The following is a 21,911-nucleotide window of genomic DNA, read 5'->3' as shown; positions in this document are numbered from 1 at the left end:
TCACATTCTGCCTGCAAAATGGATGATAAACGTGATAAAGACAGTGATGGACAGTTGATAGATATGTCCATATCTGATGCACATTAAAGTTGAGAAGAGTTGTTTCAATTGGTTTGTGGGATATTAGCCCAGGCCCCTATTGGGAATGGAAAGCATCAGAGAATGTATTGAACTATAGGTGTTTATTGCAGTGTATAATATTTAGAAGGTGGCTGCTTGCTTCCCACAGTGCCTTTGGTATTATTTTAATTAAATTAACATAGGGAAGACCAAACTAGCACTACCCACCTGCCAATCTCTAATCCTAAGAGATCCCAGCAACTTCTTAAACAAATGCTTCACCAGGTACTGGCTTCCATCAGGTATTATCATTACTCCTACCCAGAATGATTTCATAGGCTGTAGACAGAAAATGGAATGAATGTGCATCATAAATCAAACCAGAATAAAACAGGGGACATGTGAGCTTTTAATTCTTTGGCTATATAGGATGCTTTTTAACACAGGATGAGGGAAGTCATATGCAAGCCCAAGTCTATGGTTAAAATCTTAAATAAACGAAGCAGTCCTTATAATGATATTCAGACTTCTGGTTGGCTTTTATCAATAACGGCCCGTATTACCCATATGCAGCTTGGAGTAGAGGAGAGAAGGGTGTTTGGAAAAGAAAACAGCATCTTCACCAAAGCATGTTCTCACCATATTGTCACCTCTGATTCCCCTGTGGCTGCCAGGAGAGAATTGATTCATCCAGCTAAGTGGGTGGGTGGCCAGGACCACGAGGAATGAGAGATCCATTTCACTGCTGTTCAATTAGGCATGATCTCTGAGAGAATGAGTGCTTATGATGCAATTTGTAGTAGAAGTTCTGTTTCCCTGAGCAGAAATACTCCCTTTCCACAACTTGAGCTGACTGTGGGAGAGGCAATGCTATGGTAGAGCAACGTTTCAAGCTGTGTTAGCACTGCAGCGGGTGTTCAGGACCCAGTGGGAATGCAGACCTCTTTACAATCTCCAGGAGCTCATGCCAGAGAACTTAGATTTATCTTTGGGATTTGGAAAAGACTCCCTCTTTACAGCAGCCCATAGCTCCCAGCCTTGCAGTAAGCCAGCTGTCTGGAAACAGCACCCTTGTGGAAGGGCAGAGCACAGGGATTCCGACCCTGAACGGTCGTCCCACAACTTCACTCGACTACAAACTTGCAGAGGATTTTCGGCACTCAGCTTTCACCATCGGGAGCAGCGCATGTGCACAACGGGTGAGAGAGCCCAGCGGAGGCAAAGGTGTGATTAAGTGTTCTGTTAGAAAGGTGGAAAGGTCCCGTCTTGCTGCTCCACAACAGCACTCTTAATCACGTGTTAAAGTACATTCTCTGGCATCTATGACACATCTCGCTTCCTTTAAAATCAAAGGATGACGGTAACATCTGCAAATCTGTCGCAATGAGACTTCTGCAGACTGAAATCCTCTTAGTACATAGGCAAGCAAGACAGCCTAGATGATTTTCCTACCATTTAGGCACCACCTTGATCTGGAAGAGTCACATCAGCATGTGAGGGAATGAAATCTGGATGCTGCTATTCTGTGAAATGGGACAGGGAGAAAGATAGTGAAGAACGCGACACGGTTAGGAAAATGTTTCTTTCTTCTCATGTGGTTGGGGAAAGTACAGGAGGCACATATTGATGCAGTCGTGTTAATATGTGGCCCCTTTGTCATCTCTGAAGATCCAACCCTGGAATTAATTATTTCTTTGGGATAACTTCTGGGATTTGAAAGAAGGATGTCATGGATGGTAGCTTTTCTTCAGTGTCAGCAGCTATAAAATTTGATTGAAATTACCGAAGCCAAGACAATAAAAGGCCAGCAAAATCTAACTGGATGTTTTTAAAAAAAGCTCTTAGACATGTTGTAAATTTAAAAAGGCCGTCTGTATAACACAAAGAGCCTTTCTGTTCATTTTATCTTTCAATTGCCGTTGCTATTTGCTCGTTTCCAATCTCAGGAATGGACATCCAGCCGCTGCTTTGCAGAATGACAGAACAGTAGTTTCAGTGTGATGGTTTCAGTGAAACAAAACCAACTTTGGGTGCTTAGCCCAAGAGCTCGGTGATGTAAGTTCCCGCAGCAATTAGCTGCTTCGTCTCCTCTTCCAGCTTCATGAGTCAGCTGCACAGATCAAGAAGGAGTGAAAAAAAAGCCCACAAAAGACTTCTATAAAAATTCACAACAATTATTTTGCAATGACTAGAAGCTACCAGGGATGCTATAATTGTAACACGTTGCAGGGTGTATAATAGCGTGACCTTTATATAAGGTGCATTGCACTATGGTCTTTCCAAGCACAGAGGAGAAACTGCGAACAAAGGGCTGCTCAGACTTCTGAGACTTCTCCCTTTCTAACATATGATTACCTCATCTATTTACACTAGGTGAGGAGAGATTTTGTGTGCTTTAAGTACATGTACTCCTTAGTTCTTTGGCATAACCTTCTTTTTATAGCCTCTGCATCCTTTAATCCTGGCTGAGCTTAGTACCTACCTTTTTGCCTATCTGGCTGCCTGCTGGAAGGCACCGGCTCTGTACTATCCATGCTGTATTGAAAACACATGTTTGAAGGGACCCACCTTCATTGCCAACAAGAACAGGATGGCCACAATGCCCTGATAAGTATCTGCGCTCCAAGGTTTCTTCCCAGATGACGGATGTTAAGAACTAAGCTTTGCACTTCCTCGGAGTAAAACAGTCATTAAAAACATATATAACAAACTGCATCCCCAACTAGACCATACTCCTAATTGGACATTTGAAGAAATTTGGTTAAAGTTTCCTGTAACATAATTAGTTTGGGATTCTGTATTCCACAGAATGGAAATTCTTCCCGGTATGCCCATCACCTTCACTCCAGCCTCCAAAGCATCTATGATGTTTTTGATGCCAACTGAAAAAATAAGAACTATTAGTACGAGCAGACAAAGGGCCAAGGTTTTTCTTTATGCAGGCAGGAAGGGGGGCAGGCAATGTGAAGCATATGAACTAAGGAAGGGAACCCCGCTGAGCAAATTATTTGTGACTATTTATTGGGAAAAGTTTTCTTTTCTTGTTTTTCTGAATTATCCAGGAACTTTTTTTTTTTAACACATTTGTGCATTGTTTGATGATTAGGAACATATGCTTACAGGAAATGTCATCCTGGATCAATCAGAAGTCCAGCAGGCCCAGGGGGTGGGATTTCAAAAGTGCCTAAGTGAGTTAAAACATAAATCCCAGAGAATTTCCACTGGACAAAATTTACTCCAAACCCTCATTAGTCAGAAGTTCACATAAGCCCTGAAGAATGTAGGTTTATGGCTCTCTCAAAAGTCTTATTTATTTTTTTAATCTTGATTATTATACCTGGCTATTCTTGTTACTGATACAAATACCTAATACCTTTTTGAATCCTGCTAAGCTTCTGGCCTCAGCAAGACCTTGTGGCAGTAAGTTCCCTAGGATAACATTCGCTTTGTACACCAGTGGATCACGGTGGGATTTCACTTTTGGTGCCAGGTGACAGCTCACATGTGATGGACAAAAAGATGTCAAGAAATCCAAGGAAATGGGTATAGCTGGGCAGTCTAGACTCAGGCAAAATAAGAAAAAAGGATTAAAGATTTGAGTGGCAGAATGTAAACATGCCTAAATTCCCTCTGGAGGTACCTTCTTCTCTCCCTTGACTATAAAGGGAAGCCAGGAGCAACTGGGCTCCCAATTTAACTGTCTAAATTTAGGTGAGATTAATTTGGCTGAAGAATCTATTTCTACCTTTAGAACCTCTGAAGTGTCGGAACAGTGTTTTCTGCCTTCAGATAAAGGAATAAATAAACAAGAAGCAGCTGTCCAAAGCTTTGCAAGCCTGGTGGATGGAGTTCTTAAAGAAATGTTAGAGATGCTTCAAAGCTTGATGCACACCCAGGTCGCCTCCCCAGTTCCTGCTGTCCCTCAAGAAGTTCTCCAGGAAAACCTCTTCCCTGCATCTTCTGCCACCATCCCTGCAAGAGCTCAGCATTCACCTTCAGAGAACAGATTTTATTCCTCTCTTAAAATAACCCAGCACTGATACTTTTACTTTCTGAGATTAAAGCTGAACCTGACTGACACGGGGATTAGAAGCAAAGGTTAAACCCATGTCAGACTGAAGATAAAGATGCAAAAGGAACAAATGACTTGACTAAACTTCCTTCTTTAAAGTGTTTCGCGTCAGCAATTAAGCTGACTGTTCATTTAGCATTAGGTGAGGAGCTTCTGCAGTTCAAATGAGATGTAAAGGAGAGGTTTTCACCTGCTGGCAACTAAAAAACCAGGGAAATGATTATTCGTTTTCTGACCATTTACCAGTGCTGCGTCTTGCACCAGGCTTTTTTTGGCATTGGGAGTGTTAGCCCTTGTGATTTAGGCATCTGGCCTCAAGGTACAAAAAGCATTTATACCACAGAGAAAGAAAACTTTAAAATATACAAAACCTCTTTCACGCCTCATTTTCACTAATGTTACTAAACCCAAATAATTATACATTTTACATTTGAAGTTTCCCCCCCCTCCCCAGTGACCAAAGAGGAAAAACAAAACCAAAATACATGACTAAGAAAATAAGGGATGTGAAACAATTTAGGTTGAAAACAGAAAGAAATAGAATGACTGACTTGGGAACAATGGATCAAAGAGATAAGTAAATAATGCACAGAACTCCCCTAAGCTTCAGCAGCAGTGCAAATAACCTCGAAAATAAATGAAACTGGAATACACAAGCTGAAAATTTCCTTTAGGGTTGGGGAGGTTTGAGTTTTGAATCCAGTTGGCATGAGGTGTTTTTTGAGGTCAAGGCTCTCAGATTTGGAGAAAAAAAATCTAGTAAAGGGGAGGATGGGAGACCTCAAGGAATATGGCAGTTTTTCCTATGTTTGAAGTATCTGGCTTTTGGCAGGGTTCTTGCAAGTTGAACTGACACTGAAAACATGTTGAGATTTGACCATCATTAGCCCAAAAAAAGGATCCCTTTGGCTGTGTATTAAAGCTTTGATATAGTATCTGATTGGAAAAGAGAGGGAATTTCTCCTGATCTGCCCTTCTTCAGCCCTGCACCCCCAGAAAGCTGAGGGTGAAGATGGCTCTGTCATCCTTGATTCATCCCTCTCTCATTCCAGTTCACTCTAGGTCCCCCCATTCCTATTACCATGCAGTAAGGAGTAACTGCTCAAGGTTGTTGTATTTGGCTTCCTATGAGTCAGAACTATAGCCAAGGACTAATTTTCTTTACAAGAAAGAAGCTTTTACTTTGAGCAGCCACCCCCCGGCCTGCCATTCTGACCAAACAGAATTTCAGTTCTGCAAACTGCTTAATGAAGCTGAAAACAATTCCCGTCCTTTATTGATGTGAATTCCCCTCTTCTTTTTCATCTCTCTCCTGTCGGTATGCTGTAACCCACATTCTCCAAACAATGGAAAATTTTTCCCCCACCTGCCTACCCACTAGTTTGCTGGAGTGATTCTGTAAGATGACAGTAGGTTGGGGAAACCTTCCCATCAGCAAAGTGCTGGGTATTTATCTATGCATCCCTCCCTCCCTCCTTCCCTCCGTCTCTCCCTCCCTCCCTCCCTTTCTCCCTCCCTCCCTTCAGAGTGCTGAAATTATATTTCATTCTGCTTTAGAGAATTCCTCTGGTTTGCCACAAATATCTGAGCATTTTACATCCTGGCTTTGAGATCTCTTTGCATCACGCTTTTCACGGTATGCTACAGATCAAGGACTATATTCTGCTTCTGCAGAATCTCGATGTTGATTTGGAATAGCTGTAACTAGTGTTTGCTCATGTACGTAGGCAATACAAAGGGATTGCTTTACCTTTTGCTGGAATACAGTCACCTCTGGGGTGCAACATCTCTGCTCTTTAGCAACGTAACACCACATTCCAGGAATGGAAGTAAAGAACAGCAGAACCGTACATAACTGAATCCGTGAGGGGGGACCATGGCAGGCAGAATGAAATAGGGCTACTTCAGATGAAACTGGCAAACCCTGCTTGTCCAGGGCTGCTATTATTAATCATGAGAAAACTCTCATGGGATTTTTAATGACCATAAGTGGTCAAGCCTTGGTCTTCTATCTCATTCAAATAAGAGTACCTCCAGCTCTACCATGCTTTAGACATAAAAAAACAGCTGATCAGCCCTGAGTTGCTCCCAGGAGAAGTCCACTTCAGAAGAGCAATCCAAACTTAGCTGTAATCAATGAAAAAAACCAAACAAAACAACCAAAATTTTGTGGGCTTTGTAACCAACTGGATGGATAATGAAAAGGACTGGTGATAGGTGCTGTGTCTTTGTTGCTGGATGTGCCAACCTGGCTCTGCTCGTCTTCCCCTTTCATTCCTCTGCAGAACAGTGACAAACTGAGTGACAAGGAAGAGTTAGACTGCCCTTCGTCTTGTTTGTGGTTAGCAGGCACTTTCTAGAGGATATCATGCAGATATTTTTTGAGCTGTTTTATTTAAGTATGATTACTGAGGAAGTACAGTCACTTCACCACACCTCTGTCTCCCCCAGGGTAGTGCATCTTCTTAGAGAGGCACCATGTCAAACAGCAAGACATGGGCTGTATCACAAGATAATATATCTGCCTGGGAAATCTGAAAAAAAATGCACTGACAACTGCCTCAGGGAAAAACAAAAAAGAGAAAGAGAGTTGTAAACCATTATTATATGGAGAGGGGGAGAGAGAGAAGAGAATATTTGCAGGAGAAGTTTTGCTTCTGGAGACCTGACTGTCTGAGTAAATAACTTCATCAAGTGCTGTCTAATGTACAAAATTACTCTTAACTGTCTGCCACGTAGGACAAAACAGCCCTTCTTTACTAACCATTTATCAGCATTTATGACTTCTATTAAATTCAGCACTTAAAAAACAAGCCTAGAAAATGAACTTCGTGACATATCTGTCTTATGCTCTTACATCAGAACAGTGGATGCAGTCCTCAGCTGCTATAAATAGACACAGTCCCAATAGGATGAAGGAGCTTACACTCTCCTTGATTTACAGCAAGTGAGAAGCTAGCCCAGCATGCTTGACCAAGCAATTGGGGCCAGCCCTACCAAAACAAACCTGCTCCAAAGCAAACATATTCCAGGATTCTCTATGCCACCCACTTTCTCCTCTCCTGTGTCACTGCCATGCCCAGTGCTGTCACAGCAGCACCACGTACGTGTCCCCTTGCTTTCTCTTGTTCCCCATGTAGGGAGGAGAGTTATTACATATTTCATCACTCTTTATCCAGATGAAAGCCCCTCAGAAAAAGGCAAATTCTTCCTCCACTGTCTTTTAAACTATTCTGATTTATACAGGTTAGCCAGAAGTATAGATGAGATAATGTAGCCCTTTGTCCTTTAGGGAATTTGGGTCCATTAAGAAGCCTTAGTGTGTTGTTGTTTATTTTTAAACTGTAGGTTCTAGCAATAACATAACTTAAAAAAAAAGTTTTTATTCAAGGGGATGGGAACTGAAATACATCATGCTGCTAATCTTCAAGTGCAAATGTAAACATCCCGAGTAACTCTAATTTAGTGTTCTTTGTCACTTGCTTTTTTTCCTTCCCTTGTCCTTTGAACAAAATGGTACTTTTTGAAAACCTATTAGAGAGATCAAGATGACATCTTCCCATGACACAAACAAAATCAGAATTACATATCCAGGCAGAGGATCAATGGAAAAGTACAAGCAGAGCTGCTCAAAGTAGCCCAGCTGGCCTGGGATTTGTCAGCATGATGGGCCAAAGAGGCTTGAGCATCTTCAAAAAAGGAAAATGGCCCTAACCCCAAGGGACACCTCTGGGTGCTGCCCTGCCTTCATCATGATGTGGAGATTACACTTCAAACCAGCATGGTGGGGAGTAGGTCAGCCTTCGCTGTCTTCCCAAGGGCATCCAGAGCCACCCCACTTCAGAGTGATATATCTTAGTCCAGAAACATAGATGAGAGGAAAAAATAACTCTCAGGTTTAACTGAACTTTTCAAAATGAACATTTGGCTAGCAATTTGTACTGGATTGTTCTTATTCCCAAGTGGTTACCCAGTCCCCACTCTGGGGAGAGAGCACCTGTGAAGGTATCCTTTCTCGCTCTTCCACACGAACAAGTAATTAACTGTCTTTGCTTTTCCTGGTTTGACTTGATTTTTTTTTTTTAAACTGCATTTGGTCTCACATGTACAAATATGTAACAGCCAATTATAGGATTACAGCATTTATTAGTCAGGAAAGTAGTTACAGTACCTTCATGCCTGTAGCAAAAAATTGTGCCTCCCCCTTCCCCTCCTCTCAGTTCATAAGACCCTTTACATATTTTTTATTTTTGGCTCTATCTCAGGCAAATCTTAGAGATTCACTTCTGATTTCACTTCATAATCTTAGGTGCAGTTTTTTTACGTGAGGTTTTTTGTACTCTGCTCGACCCAGACAAGACACTGATTTTGTTGTCAAATACACTGATGGGAAAGAAGCAGAATTTTTCATCACAAATTGTTTGAAAAATTTGGGTTTTTTGTCTGTGATACAGGAACTGACCACATTGACTGCCTTAATCCCACGGTGAGCCATAGAGAACAACCTATATCAGGGTGCCATTGTGGTGGGAAGGCTTTCTCCAGGTGCATTTGGCTTAGGGGGCAATGGTTGTGGCTCTGTCTCAGTAGCAGGCAGATGAGCCATGGGGAACTCTGTTCTGGCTGTGAACATAAGGATCTCCTGTCACCATCTTTGAGTCTCAGAAATTGGACCTGAGCTTTGGAAATTCTGCCAGCTTTGCGCAGTCTAGAAGAACCAGATGAATACACTGTTGCACAATAAATGAATGATTTCCCCCTCCGCTTCTGTTGTGAGAAGTTTCTGACTTTTTTTTCTTCAACTACTTGTTCAGAATTGGCTGGCCTACGTTTCTGATCTTTGACCAAAAGTTGCTTGAAAATATTTCTGTTTGAAGCCGTCAGATCCATTTCTTCTGCTCGAGGGTAGGATTGTTAAGGTGCCCTTTAGCCACAGGTTGGGCCAGCAGAAAAACAGATCTTGTACACACTTCCTGGCTCTGCTTCTGGCTGCAGGAACCAGGCTCAGTCTTACCACAGTTTTGGAGCCACCAGAAGGGTCAATAGCCAAAGCAAAATGCTCAAAATCATATTTCAGCCTTGAAACATGCTTCCTTCTTGACATGTGAATACTCTGAGAGCTGTTAAGAGTGGTGTGGGGGAGGTCTTTGGTTGTCTTTTAGTTTCTCAGAGCAGGAAAATTGCCCAAGAATCAGCTTTCTATTAACGTTCTGTACGAGTTGCTCAAAATGGCTGCTTCCAGTCATTTCCTTGTTCGTTAGACTTGTCTGGAGTTGAAAACAAAACCAAGCATAAGTTCTGGGAACCAATTCAGAGCAAAATCTCTCTCCTTTTCAGAAACAGATAAATATTCATGGCCATGCCTCATTTTTTCCTTTTCTCCACATCAGTGGCATACTTCAATATTCAAAAAAATTGGTGTCCGCACCCAAATTATACAGTGGTGGTTAGTCACTTTGTGGAGTTGTATTTATCAGAAATAATACTGAGACCATCATTCTCCTGTTGTGCTTCACAAGGATTACTAAACAAATTATTACAATATCTCAGTCCTGGTCCCAAAGCCCATTTTCCCTATATCTTCTTCCAGCTGTAGAATTATTTCGTTGTTATCTCCATTTGAAAGACCCAGAAAGTACATGGATGAAAAGAAAAAAAGAGGAAATTTCTAAGGTAGTAATGTATCCATCAGGCCCTTATAAAAATACAACAAATCTTAACGTTTATAACTGCACCTGGTCCGCTGAGGGACATGGTAACCTTACCTCCCATAATTTTGGAAAACAACCTTTTGGGACCAAATGTTTGCGCTACCGCTTGCTGGAAGAGCTGCCATTTGCAGCAAGGCGACAGCGTCCAGGGAGAGCAAGGCATCACAGCTCAAACCAGGGGAAATTAGCCAAATTTGTCCATCGAATGGGCTGGATTATTCCTGCCTTTGCAACAGGTGATTGTTCCCCTGCACATAAACAGAACAACAGCTGCAGGCAGTTGTTATTTCCTCATTAATTGCATTTTAGGGCTTACTGAGGTTTTCTGTGCTGCGGAACGTTCCCAGTCCCTTGAAATGCTAATCGAAACATTTGAATATGTTGTTATCCTGACAGCACACTTGAGGAGGTTTTAAAACTGACCAGCTGTCTAACTACTCCCTGTAAATCACTCGCCTTGACCTAGCAGTACATTTTTCTTTTCTTTCGTGTCTATTTGCTGTTTGACACAGGAGCCTGTGCTGTAACTGCTCATTTAATACCAGACAGCGTAATACCCTTGCAGCCTGCCATGATTGTCAGGTTGATTTCATTAGTATGATAAGATGCATAGACTCCTTTTTATCTCTTGTATTCTCCTTCTCTCTCTCCCTTTCTCTGTAATTTGGGTCTTTAAAGTCCCTGCTGTCTCCTGATCTACAGATAATTGTTTACTGTAATACTAGCCAGGAAAGGAGCTGATAAACTCCAGATGTAGCTAGGTCTTCAAATTCACTTTCCTTGCTCTATGCCCATGGCTATGGACCTCAGATAATATTTTGCCACTGTCTGGGGTCCTCTAGAGCTGCTAATAAAAAGAGGCTATTTAAGATGGACAATGATTGTATCATATATGATCTGGGTGGCTCATTAGGGTTTCTTTTCTGTTTGGGGGGTTGTTTAGTTTTTTGGTTTTTACAAGCTTCTTACTGGCCCCAGTTCTTGTTGCCTGCCTGTATCTGCCCTGCACTGTACTCTTTGAAGTCTTATCATGCTTCTTAGTGACAGGAGCCAGGATGCTACATGTTAACCCCCATAGAGCAAAGAGATGAGACTTCCCTCTTCAAAAAAGAAAAAAAGCCAAAAAAACCAATCAGTCTTTTCTGCCTTGCTGGAGCTTGTGGTTCCTTTGGTTCTTTACACAGTGACATTTAGAGAAGGCAGATTGTCAGGGGTTCATAAACAAGAATTAAGTTATTGCCTCCAGCTTCACCAGCTCATGAAACAAAACTTTTCACAGGTTTGATAGCAGTTCCCTAGTTTATTTTTTTTATTAGTGTTACTTAGTTTTACATACCTCTGAACTTCTCCCTTCCACCCACCACTGAAAGGCAACATGCTATCAAAGAGGCAGTTCTCATATCTCTAGCCTCATTCTAAGGACCAAAAATAGCCCCAAAGGCCCTGCCTACATTTCCACTGTGAACTGACTTTGTAACCAGTTCATGAAAAGGTTGACTATAAATATGTTTTGTGCCCACACATAAAGTGGTTACTATGGCTAGTAGTTGTGACATCCTCACCTGGCACATGGAGATCTTCCTCTAAACTGGTTTGGCCCATTATTTCTTTGCTGTGAATTCAAGACCACCTAACCATGCCTGTGTAACCGGTCTGTCTGGCTCCTCTGTGCTCCAGACCTGGGTGTGGTAGGATATCCTCCCTCGGATGCCTTCTCTCTCGTGCTGCTGCCGAGGCAAGCCAAGGTGGAACTTGTTCGAGCATTCTGGTATGTGTTCAGGGACTGTGGGATATCTGCCTGACCTGGGTGCAAGCCTTAGGCAATACCCCTGTGGACACACACCAGTGTGCAGCCCGAATGCTATACAAACACCACATGGTCTTCTGAAAACAGCTGCCACGGGGAGGCAGGCAGATGTGTGCTTGTGTCACAGGGGAGGATCGAGCGCTGGTTCAAAAAAGATCCCACCCAAACAAAAAAAACCCACGATCAGACTCATCCTTTAGTCAGAACTTGGGTTTTTTTGACCTGGAATTTTCATTTTAATTTTGAAAAATCAAAGCTGAATTTGGATCTGGACATTCCAATTCCTGGGAGAGAACCGAAAACCTGAGGTTGTATATAAATTTTATGAAGCTGTCTTAGTATAATTCATTAGCCATTTTACACACATCAAACCAAATTCCTCTCTGTATGACCTCCCCATAGCCTGAGGTTTTGGAAGGCTCTAATATCCAAGGCTAGATAAGGAGGCTGAGTGCCTTCCACAGGATGCCCCTCGCTCCTTTGCCCTAGGGCAAGGGAGATTGGCAGCCAGTTGCCCTCCCTCTGCAGTGCCATACCTGTGGAAAGGGCATCTTTCAGGAACATGGAGTGAGACTTCAACTGCAGATCTAATCTGGGAGGTACCGACTCTGTGCCTCCTTGCTCTTCAGGCCTTCCCATTTCATGTTCCCCGAAACTCCTCCTTACTGCAGGCAGCATTATCAGACTCCACATCCCGATTACATTCCCAGAATTCTTAGGCAAGTATTTTGTTTCCACTTGGTATTGCATGAGATGACTCTAAAAGTCCATTGCTTTCAATTTTGAAAGAGAGCTGTGGTTCATTAGCAGGGGAGGCAGAAGAAATGACAATCACAAAAGTGATCAGTCTACATTATCTCAACTAGGCTTTTACTTTCTCTGTGAAAGCGCATCTTTTCCCCTCTTTTTGGGACTGTTTCATTTCACTTCGGGCTTTCTCAAGGCACTGAGGTCTTGCTGGATTGGGTATCTGGGCATTTCCAATAGGTAATGAAGGACATAGCTTTTATTGCTGAAGAGAGGAGCTGATGGGCACCACCATCTCCTCGAAGGCCAGACTGGCTGCCACCCCAGATGTCAGCAGAGATTTGCAAGACCCACCATCTCTAGCCCAGTATCATTGAAAACCTTGGCTTAGCCATCAACTTAAATAGAAATGAATTGGTGTAACTCTTCCCTCATAATAATGCTGTTTCATTGCCTTGTAATCCACTTTTAATTAGGATTTGCTTCCTGGCAACAGCATGTAAACAAGGAGATGGTCAAAGGCGGCAGGGGGAGGGTGGGATTAACGCAGAAATGGGTCCCTCCTTGGTTCATCTTTCTCCTTCTAAAATTCCACAGTCTGGGCTGCTTCCACAATCATTTTGGAAAATGCCTTTCCTTTCCTCCCTCTTCCCCCAGATTTAAAAAGGGTCTGTTCTCCTCCCCACTTCATGTAAACATCACTTATCTTGTTCTATAGGCAGCATAACTAGCAAGAGCAAGTACTCACAAAGTGTAAATTAGCTAGTGACAATAAATTGTCAGATTGCCTCTGAGGCAGAAACAAATGAATAGCTTAGTTTATTAATCACATGGCACCTTCACCTTTGATGTCTTGATGTTCCAGTTTTGGTGCTCCATTAAGCAACCCTGAGTGACTGCTGCAGCAGCCTCCACTAAACCAGAAATTTTGTTGGCAGCACATTTCAGGACTTCAAAGGCGGTAAATTACCTTGAGATTGTTTCATTAAAGCGCCCTTCCCAGTGTGAACAGCAATAACAGGAGAATCGAGATCAAAGAGCATCCATCTTTCTAGATTTGTTACATAGAAAATTACATGCTGAGGGTGTCTTTTTCACAAATCATGTCGCCTCCCATTTCAGCAAGAATGGTTCTAATTAGAGCAGAAGCCTCCCTGGCTGTGCGGAGAGTTATGATTGTCATTAATACAGCACTGGAAGCTTTTTCCTCTTTGCACTCCCCAGACCCCTACCCAATTCTCTGCAAAGCTAGCAATGTTTGTGATGTGCCTCTGGAGCCTAATTAGAAACAATTATGCTGATTAACTGATTACAGGCAGTTCTCTACAGATTCTTGGGAAGAGCTTTTCCTGGGATGTATATTTGTTTATTTTAAATATTCTTTCATTTCCCTTCCCCCTCCACCCCCACGGCTGTCTAACTTCACATGATCCTTTGCTTGCTTTCTTCTGTCTACCCATGAGGGATGCAACCTAAGCAAACCGTGCTGGAGACAGACCAGAGAAAAGGGACTGCTGGAGGTCCTGCTGGTACATCTCCTGTTTGATGCGATGTATCGAGTGCAAGCCAGGCAGATCAAGGATCTATAGCCCTGATTCCTGTACAGTTTAGTTTCATTTTCAGGCACTCGACAGTTGGCTTCAGCCTTCAGGTCATGAGAATTTTCTGCAACAGACTAAATCCCAGCTATAAAGCATACAAAACCCAGAGACATCACCTGCCGACCTGTTCCTGTCTTGAATGGCTGGTACCTTCTCAGAACACCATTTGGAGAAGCATGTGGTGGAGCAGCCATGGGCAGGCAGGCACCGACCCCATGGTGTAACTGCCTCTTCCCATCTCACTCACTGTGCACAGGTATGGAGGGAGAGAGCTGGACGGGCATCACTGCAAAATCAGGGCAATTCTCATGAAGCCTGAATCACTGCTCCCCAAGAAATCCTTTTATCAGCAGGCTGCAGACCTTGTCCTCCCAACTTCCCTTCCTTGCAGCCACTCATTGCTGCCGTTCATGTGTCTTTTTGAACACAAAGGCACTGTTGTTGTCTAACATGGCATGAACTTCATGATTTTGTAGAAATAACAGCAGTCCATAGAAAGTCTAACTACTCCATAATCATGGAAATTCAGTCTGCATCAGAGGAAAGTAGGAGAAACCCAGCAGTAAACACAGTCACAGAGACATCTCCTTCCACAGAACGGTTCATCCACCTCCAGATGGTTAGAGGCTGACTTCTGCGTTCAGACACAGCATGTTTACATCTGTCCGCTCTCTGATTTCATTCACAGGTCTTACTCACTTAAATCTGATGTTCTTGCCACTTAGATAAACAACCATCACAACATAAGACTGAGGGCAAAAGCTTAAAAGGTGCCCAAACAAAGTCTCCTGGAAAAGGTCTCTCTTTTAATGGTGTTGCACTCATGTACTGTCTGAGTTTTTTTCTGGGAGAAAACTGTGAAGAGTACCGTGAAGAGTGGAGGCATCAGTTTGGTCGGACAGAATAGTGAGTGTTTTAGGAAACTTTCTGGCACATCTCTTACTAATCTTCTCTCTAACTAAGCAACTAAGAAACTTCGCAGTTTCTCTGAACGTGTTTCTTTTCCAGACTTTTAGGCCAGAACAATTCCAGAGGTGCCTGTAACTTTCAGTGTGTTCAGTAGCATTTTCTGTCCCGTTCTTTAGGCTTCCTAATAGGTTTTGCTTTATTTGCTGCTGCATAGCCCATTAGGCTTTTAGCACTGCTGTCATAAAATGACTTTTCCTCCTTAAGGTAATATCATCATTTTATATACTGTTATATATATGTGTGTTATAGCAGCATGAAATTGAGAAAAGTAAGAGACATGTAAGCACTAAATCTGTCTCCCCTACATTCTCCCAGACAAACATTCCTGTTGGCAAAGTCATACTGGAACATTCCCATTAGGGGTAAATGAAGAAAGTTTCCTTATCAAAGACCATGAAAGTATTCATGTGCCTAATGCTCATGTTAATTTGATATGAAAGATACAACTCTACTTGTACCTTTTGTGAATTTGACCTCTGATTTGCAAATCTCCAGCCCCAAGTAGATGTGAATGAAACATTCATAGCCAGAAGTGAAATTATTCAGATTATGGTTTTTTTTTCTTCATAATTCATTGTAAATTTGAAATAGGATCAGGAAATCATTTTAGTTCTGAAAAAAAAAAGGCAAATGCACCCATTTTCCTACAGATTATGGGTTGCTTGAAAATGAAAGATGGTATCGTAATGCAGAGCTTGAGAGATACAGACTTTTTACTCTTGTGTTTTATGAGACCTTTTTGTCAAACATCACACGGGAAGCAAAACATGAGGAGCATAGAACCGTGGGAAAAGCAGCAGTGAAGATTTTTGTGTGAAATCCAGTGGAATCTCTTTCACCAGCTCTGCAGCACTCTGAATCCAATCTGCTGGATCCTGTTCCACAGAGAAGAGACTGAGAAGAATAAGCAGCATGCAATGATTTGTTGGATTCTGGTGAAGACATACCACGGCTAATTTCATTGTAAAAGGAACATACAGAGCCATTGATCAAAATGTCTTTGTCATTGCTGGAATTACGCCAGAACTATCCTGGTATTTCAAGAAGGATTCGTGTTGCTTTTTCTGATGTGAGGTCAGAATAAATTAAGTAGGGTCTCTGACAGCTGATTTTCAATGATTATCTTTATGTTAGGATTGACCTGTTTATTCAACCCAGTCAATCTCTCATCAAAATGACAGCTCAAGAGCACCGTAGATTATTATCCCCAAGGATGCATAAAGATCCCATCACTTGAAACAATAAAAGCTGATTAGTACAAAATTAGAAAACAAGACTGAATGAGAAGAATGCAAAAAAAGATCAGAATTTCTATCTCTGCCACAGCTTAGAACAGAACATGTGTTGTATATGGCCTTTTTACTGGGATAGCTTGCAAATTTGTGACGTAGGAGAAGGATTAGTCCTTGCAATCAGATGGGTTTTACTCCATTGTAGGGCTCTGGATTATGCTCTGTTGTCATATCTGGCTAAAAGGATAGTGGCTCCATTGGAAGATAATGGAATTGCACCATCATAAAACAGATATATAAGCATAACATAAAAGACAGGATCAGAATTGATACCTGGGAGATGGTACTATGGAACAAGGCTGTGAGGCACCATATGAGCCGTATGGTGTGTAGGGTTGGAACAGCTGGCAACTTGCATACTGTGGTTGTAGAAGTATTTCAGTACAGATGTTGGTAGTAAAGTCTGAAGTGTACTTGTCTGAACAGCTCCTGTAGAGATTGATTTTTGTTTATCACTTTTCTAAGTGCAAAATTTACACGTGGAATTAAAAAAAAATATAGTAGTCTTTCTAATTGTGGTTGAACAGTCATACTGCTAATAAGTGCACGGTATAACTGTAAACAGATCACAAATCTGGAAACATATTCATTTATGTTACCTTTGTTCTCATTCCAGGAAATACAAGGATTTGGTAAGTTGACATTGATTTAATAGTCTGAAAACTGGAATCAATCTTTCTTTTCAGCCTTTTATTTTTCCTCCTGTTGCAAATTACAAACACATTTCTGCTTCCTGCAAGCTGTGCATATATTTCCATGGCCATCTTGAAGACCTCTCCCCCTCCTGCCCCCACTCTTGCCTAAGCAAGAAATGTCTTGTTAATTGAGGTTGCAATTCAATGTTTAGTGAAGGAAACGAGTACAATGCAGTTAAGGAAATTCAGCTTCGCTGCCTGTTCATTCTGCAGTGGCTGATTGTTGGTGTGATGATGATGATGATGATCAGATGTTGTTTGAGAGCTGAGATACAGTGATTGGTTTTGATAACCTGAAATTAACAACTGGATTTATAGCTTGTAAATATTGCTTGTGGTGAATTCTCGCATTGCTGGCGTAATCCCCTCTTCCTGTACAGACCTCATTTATGAATCCCAAACCAGTGACTTTATCCCCAGGATGTAAGACAAGACTCTCTCCTGTAATGCGCACTGCATTTGCTGAGTAGTCAATAAAGCCGCATTCTCAGACTTTTTATGTGGACCGATTAAATTGTATGAGACTGTGACAGTTAAATTTACACACACTGACCTACTGCTCGGTAGAAAATTGTAGGCTTTTACTTGCACAGGATTTCAACTACAGTGTTTCTCCTTCATTTCCTCCGTTGTGGTCAGGGAAGATCTCTTACTTTGGGTTTTGAGATGTGATTCAGACACTCAGTGCCAGCCTCGTGCAACCTGCCTGGAAGGCAGTGGTGGGACTGCCCCATTAAGGGGTGCCCTCCAACAGCATTGAGTCAGAGTGATTGCACAGTGGGGGCAAAAGGACGCCCTTACACCACTGCAGTGCTCTTTTTTGCCTCCTGACAGCCATTAGCTGGGATAAGTTAAGGCTCCTATGGGTTGCTTCATCCCAGCCTTGTGGAAATGGCTCTGCTGGGCTGCAGCTCGAAAAGGGGATGCAAAGAGCAGGTGGATGTCACCGTCATATACAAGTTTAGCAGCCCCTTTGATCTCTCCTTTTCCCGCTGCCTGCCTCCGAGAATATGGAATTATGTCATGCCAGCAGCAATTCCTGGAGCCTGAGACAGTTATCAGAGAAGGGAGAAATATTCTTTCTTAATGGAATGATTCTGAAACACTTTAATGCAGATTCATATTTTAATCTGTTGAAGAATATATTTAAATGCTGCTTCAGTTTCGTTTGCCACCCAAATCAGAAGTACAAATGCTGAAATAAAAGTGCTAAACCATACAGCGATGGAGACATCAGTTCAGTGAGCTCCTGAGATGATTTGGGGGGAAATACATAGAAGTGGCTGACTTTTGGAAATATTTAGGCCAACATTCAGATCTTTAATAATACTTATAATCCTCCTGACTGCCTGCCGGTAATGGTGAGGCGTGGGCCTTTCTAGCCAGGAAGCTGACAGGTACAAGAACTTGTAAAGTCATCAAGCTAATCTTTCAAAACCTACCTAAGGCAAGGAGCAGGCAAAGCTGATGTGAAGTTAAAGAGTACAGAAGGAGTTGTCCCATCTTATTCTCCTTAGGTTGCTTTTGGTTGACATGGAGTTCTTTACTGAACAGAGTTTTAGAAAAGGTTTGACTGGGGGTTCTTTCCCGACAATGAGTCCATTACTTATTTTTGTAGAAATGCTTTTCCTGTCACCAAAGAAGCTATACTTGGGGTCTCATTTAAAAATACCAGATAAATGATGTGTTGTTGATGATCCTGAACCTTTCATGCCCATGAGTTTTCCAATTCTTCTTCCTGGGGGCACCACCAGAGTGCAAGGCAGGCCAGTTTCAGCTTTGGGCTATGCCATGGTCTAGGTGCAGCTAATGTTAGCGGAGAGGCAGGAGGCTGGAAAGGTGCCTCCTCAGCATGCTAGGGAAGGGGTGCTCTCTATGGATAGCCGGGGTCCTGCTGAGGGCTTCCTCTAAATACTTCTGATGTACCCTAAACTTTTTGAGAGTACTCTTAACAATTCTGATGTGCTAAAATATGCTGGTATCAGGAGGTGCAGGTGTCAGGAGGCTGGATAACAGAGAATTGTTTCAGGGTGGGCTGGTCCATGCCAAGCAGCATTGCCAACACTTGCTATCCTATATGCCTATGTGCCCATGCTAAACCAAAGTCAGAATAAACTAGACCTTTATTTTAACTAGTTTAACAGATTTTTGTTAAAAGATAGGACTGGGAATCATAGAAGAAAGAGAAGTACAAACATTTTCACATATATTTATGGGATATTATGTCCAAGATGAAGGCAATCATTTGTAAGAATATTCCTTTTAAAAAACATGAAGTAAAAGTGAACTAGATGATTTTTGAAATTATTATCCTTTGTGGGTACCTGTTTTATAAGCTGAATATTTTGAAAAGGTTATGTGCAAACCACTAAAAATTCAGGGAAGTGTCATTCTGTAATTAAAGTATGTTTATTCAGTAAAGTGCTAGTATGATTTCTGCTTGAATAGTTCCCTGAACTTTGGACCATTGCAGGTCTCAAAGGCCTGTTTCTGTTTTCAGTATGCAGTCAAAGCAAGTTAGTGGAAGCTCTTCTGGGTAGGCAATGTGGAGTGAAATCTTTCATGTTCACTCTGTCATCAAAGAGATTGTCCTGATTTTTAAAAATTCAGTGTACTATTAATATTTTTCTTAATTGTCTACGGCTGTTAATACGCAAATTGACTTGTCATTGTTCCTGCCAGGGAACAATGTAGCAGAAGAGTATTTTTATAGGACTAAGGAGCCCACAAGTCTGATACACTCAGTGGACCTGCAAATTAGCATGATAATAGAATTTATAATCTGTTGAGATAAATAGAAGCCAAAGCCCACAGAGACATCCACATGTGGTAAGACCGGTTTGCTAGCCAAAACAAAGTCTACTTGTGTTGTTCACATTCTTGAAGAATCTGAATATTAGAAGATGTCTAGGACACAGTGAGGTAAACTTCCAGACAAGATAAATACAGATGGAAATATAAGCTGAGAGTGAAAAATAGGGCTACTGTAGGAATTTTAGCACTAAAGAATTGAGTGAGTTGTGGGAGGCACGCCCAGTTGGGATTCTGGTTTTCACAGGCTCTTTGCTTGTCAAACTTAATATCAAGTAAAATAACCTAATTTGACTTGGCAAAGGCATATAGTATATAGACTTGATATCTGTGACAGCGGCTTTTGAAGTTTCTTATAAACAGTGTTTTCCTTGCTTTGGAAGAGATGGTTGAATAATAAACAACTTTCCCAATTCTGACTCCTGCTGCTGAAAGAACAAATCATAAGTAGCTCATCAGCAAAGGAAATCCCTCTGCTCAGCCCATCTGCCAAAAAAGGACTTAATAGTGTGCTCAGTCTTCGACATGCGCTTAAAGAAGGCCTGAGGAAGGGTGTGTCACATTTTTAGGGGTTTTGTTCCTGTTTTTTTTGACCCATGACCTCACGGAATCATGCTGTGGGACGGTCTTTCAGGCAAAACATGTACTTTGCTTTTCTGGATCTTTTTTTTTTTCTCTGTTGTGGATTGATGTGAAATCTGAATGTGAAAAGAGAACTAATTTACCCATTAGGAAATTATTATTATTGTTGGTTATGTTGTTGCTATTATTATCAACATCATGATTCCTGATTAGGAAACAAGCAGAAATAGGTTGCAGAAAAGGTAATACAAATATTTTGGAGGAAAACTTAGACCCAAGGCAGAAATGAATTAATGTGTTTGAGATGTGGTGTGTTATCTTTGGAAATGGAGCAGATTTTAGCCACTAGTAAAAGAAACATTAACTGGAGGGTGGTGATGGGGAATCAGTCAAAGCAAAGAAGAGCATGGTTCTGTATTCTTCCATGATGTCCCAGTTTCTAAGATTCCCTAAGTCAGATTCAGCACTGAAATATAGAAGTCCTGTTCTCACTGGAATTAATAAAAGCTACATACAATTACTTTTTAATTCTACTTTATTTGGTGATCAGAGGAAATAGGAGTGGCGCCAGCTCGCACCAAAACAATGATGCAAACAAATGGCCCAAGATGTGTGGCTCGCAAAAAGAGCTGGGGTTTTTTGCCACATCATATGAAAAGTGGCAGATCTCCATCTCTCCCACCTAGGAATAAGTAATCCCTTTCTTTTTTCTTTCCAAAATGTGCTTTCTTTTGCCATTACTCTCCCTGTGTCTGTCCCTTCTTTTTCTCTTCTGCTGCCAGTTTGTAAATGGATTTATGCTCCGTATGTCAAAATGAGAAGGAGCTCAGTGTTTCCTTTTGAATTCAACTCTTAGTATTTAGCTACTTGGTTTGCATACTTTAATTTGCCTGATGCCTGCAACTTTTGTCCTATTGATAATTGATAGACTGTTCCTTCCTTCCCAATTTCCTTTATTAGTTACATCAGGAAGTTTATTGGTGTTCCTTGCATGTAACTCAAGAAGACGGGTAGTGCCACGCTTGTTTTCAGGCCTATGTAAATTAATACTGTCCAGAAGTCTGAAGGCAAAGATCAGCAAGCCTTAAAACCCGGAAGATATCTGGTTACACGCCAGAGGCCTCCTCTTCAAATGAAATGACAGGAATCTGGGGCTGAAGGACTTCCGTTTGCTTTTAATGAACTTGAGTGGCTCTTGCCTATAACCAGAAATGATACGCAGGCAAACAGCTCCTAAGACACATGTCATTCCTGCAGCTTGCAGTCTATTATTACTTTTATTCTTTCCAGCGTCCCCTTGTTACACTGCAAGCCTAAAGAGCAATCATGTAAAGCGTGAATAATAAAGTGCCCCAGAACGCTGCCACTGATGTCAAAAGTGTCTTTTTACCAGAGCTGAAACAGAAAGTCTGATCCCTTAAGCCTGGTGTGGCTCTTTGGACACGTTCAGCTGATTTACGTTTATGAACAAAACTCAGGAGGATTCCTGGATTGGTGCAGCTGGATTTGAGAGCTTCACAGGCGTCCCTTGGTCACCAAATCCAAACATTTTTTCTTGTCATTC

General features: G+C 41.8%; 1 protein-coding gene across 1 annotated transcript in view; it reads right to left on the bottom strand.

Moving 5' to 3' along the window:
* MSX2 (msh homeobox 2) overlaps window positions 1-12,343 on the bottom strand; it is a 44,458-nt gene extending 32,115 nt beyond the window's left edge. The window contains exon 1 of the mRNA XM_035902493.1: window positions 12,187-12,343. Coding sequence (XP_035758386.1) covers window positions 12,187-12,343 — 157 coding nt within the window. The remainder of the gene's footprint in view (window positions 1-12,186) is intronic.
* Window positions 12,344-21,911: the final 9,568 nt, after the last annotated feature.

This window comes from Egretta garzetta, unplaced genomic scaffold (assembly GCF_000687185.1).
Source record: "Egretta garzetta isolate BGI_Z169 unplaced genomic scaffold, ASM68718v1 scaffold209, whole genome shotgun sequence".
NCBI classification, from domain to species: Eukaryota; Metazoa; Chordata; class Aves; order Pelecaniformes; family Ardeidae; genus Egretta; species Egretta garzetta.
This window is presented reverse-complemented; position numbering and strand designations above follow the sequence as displayed.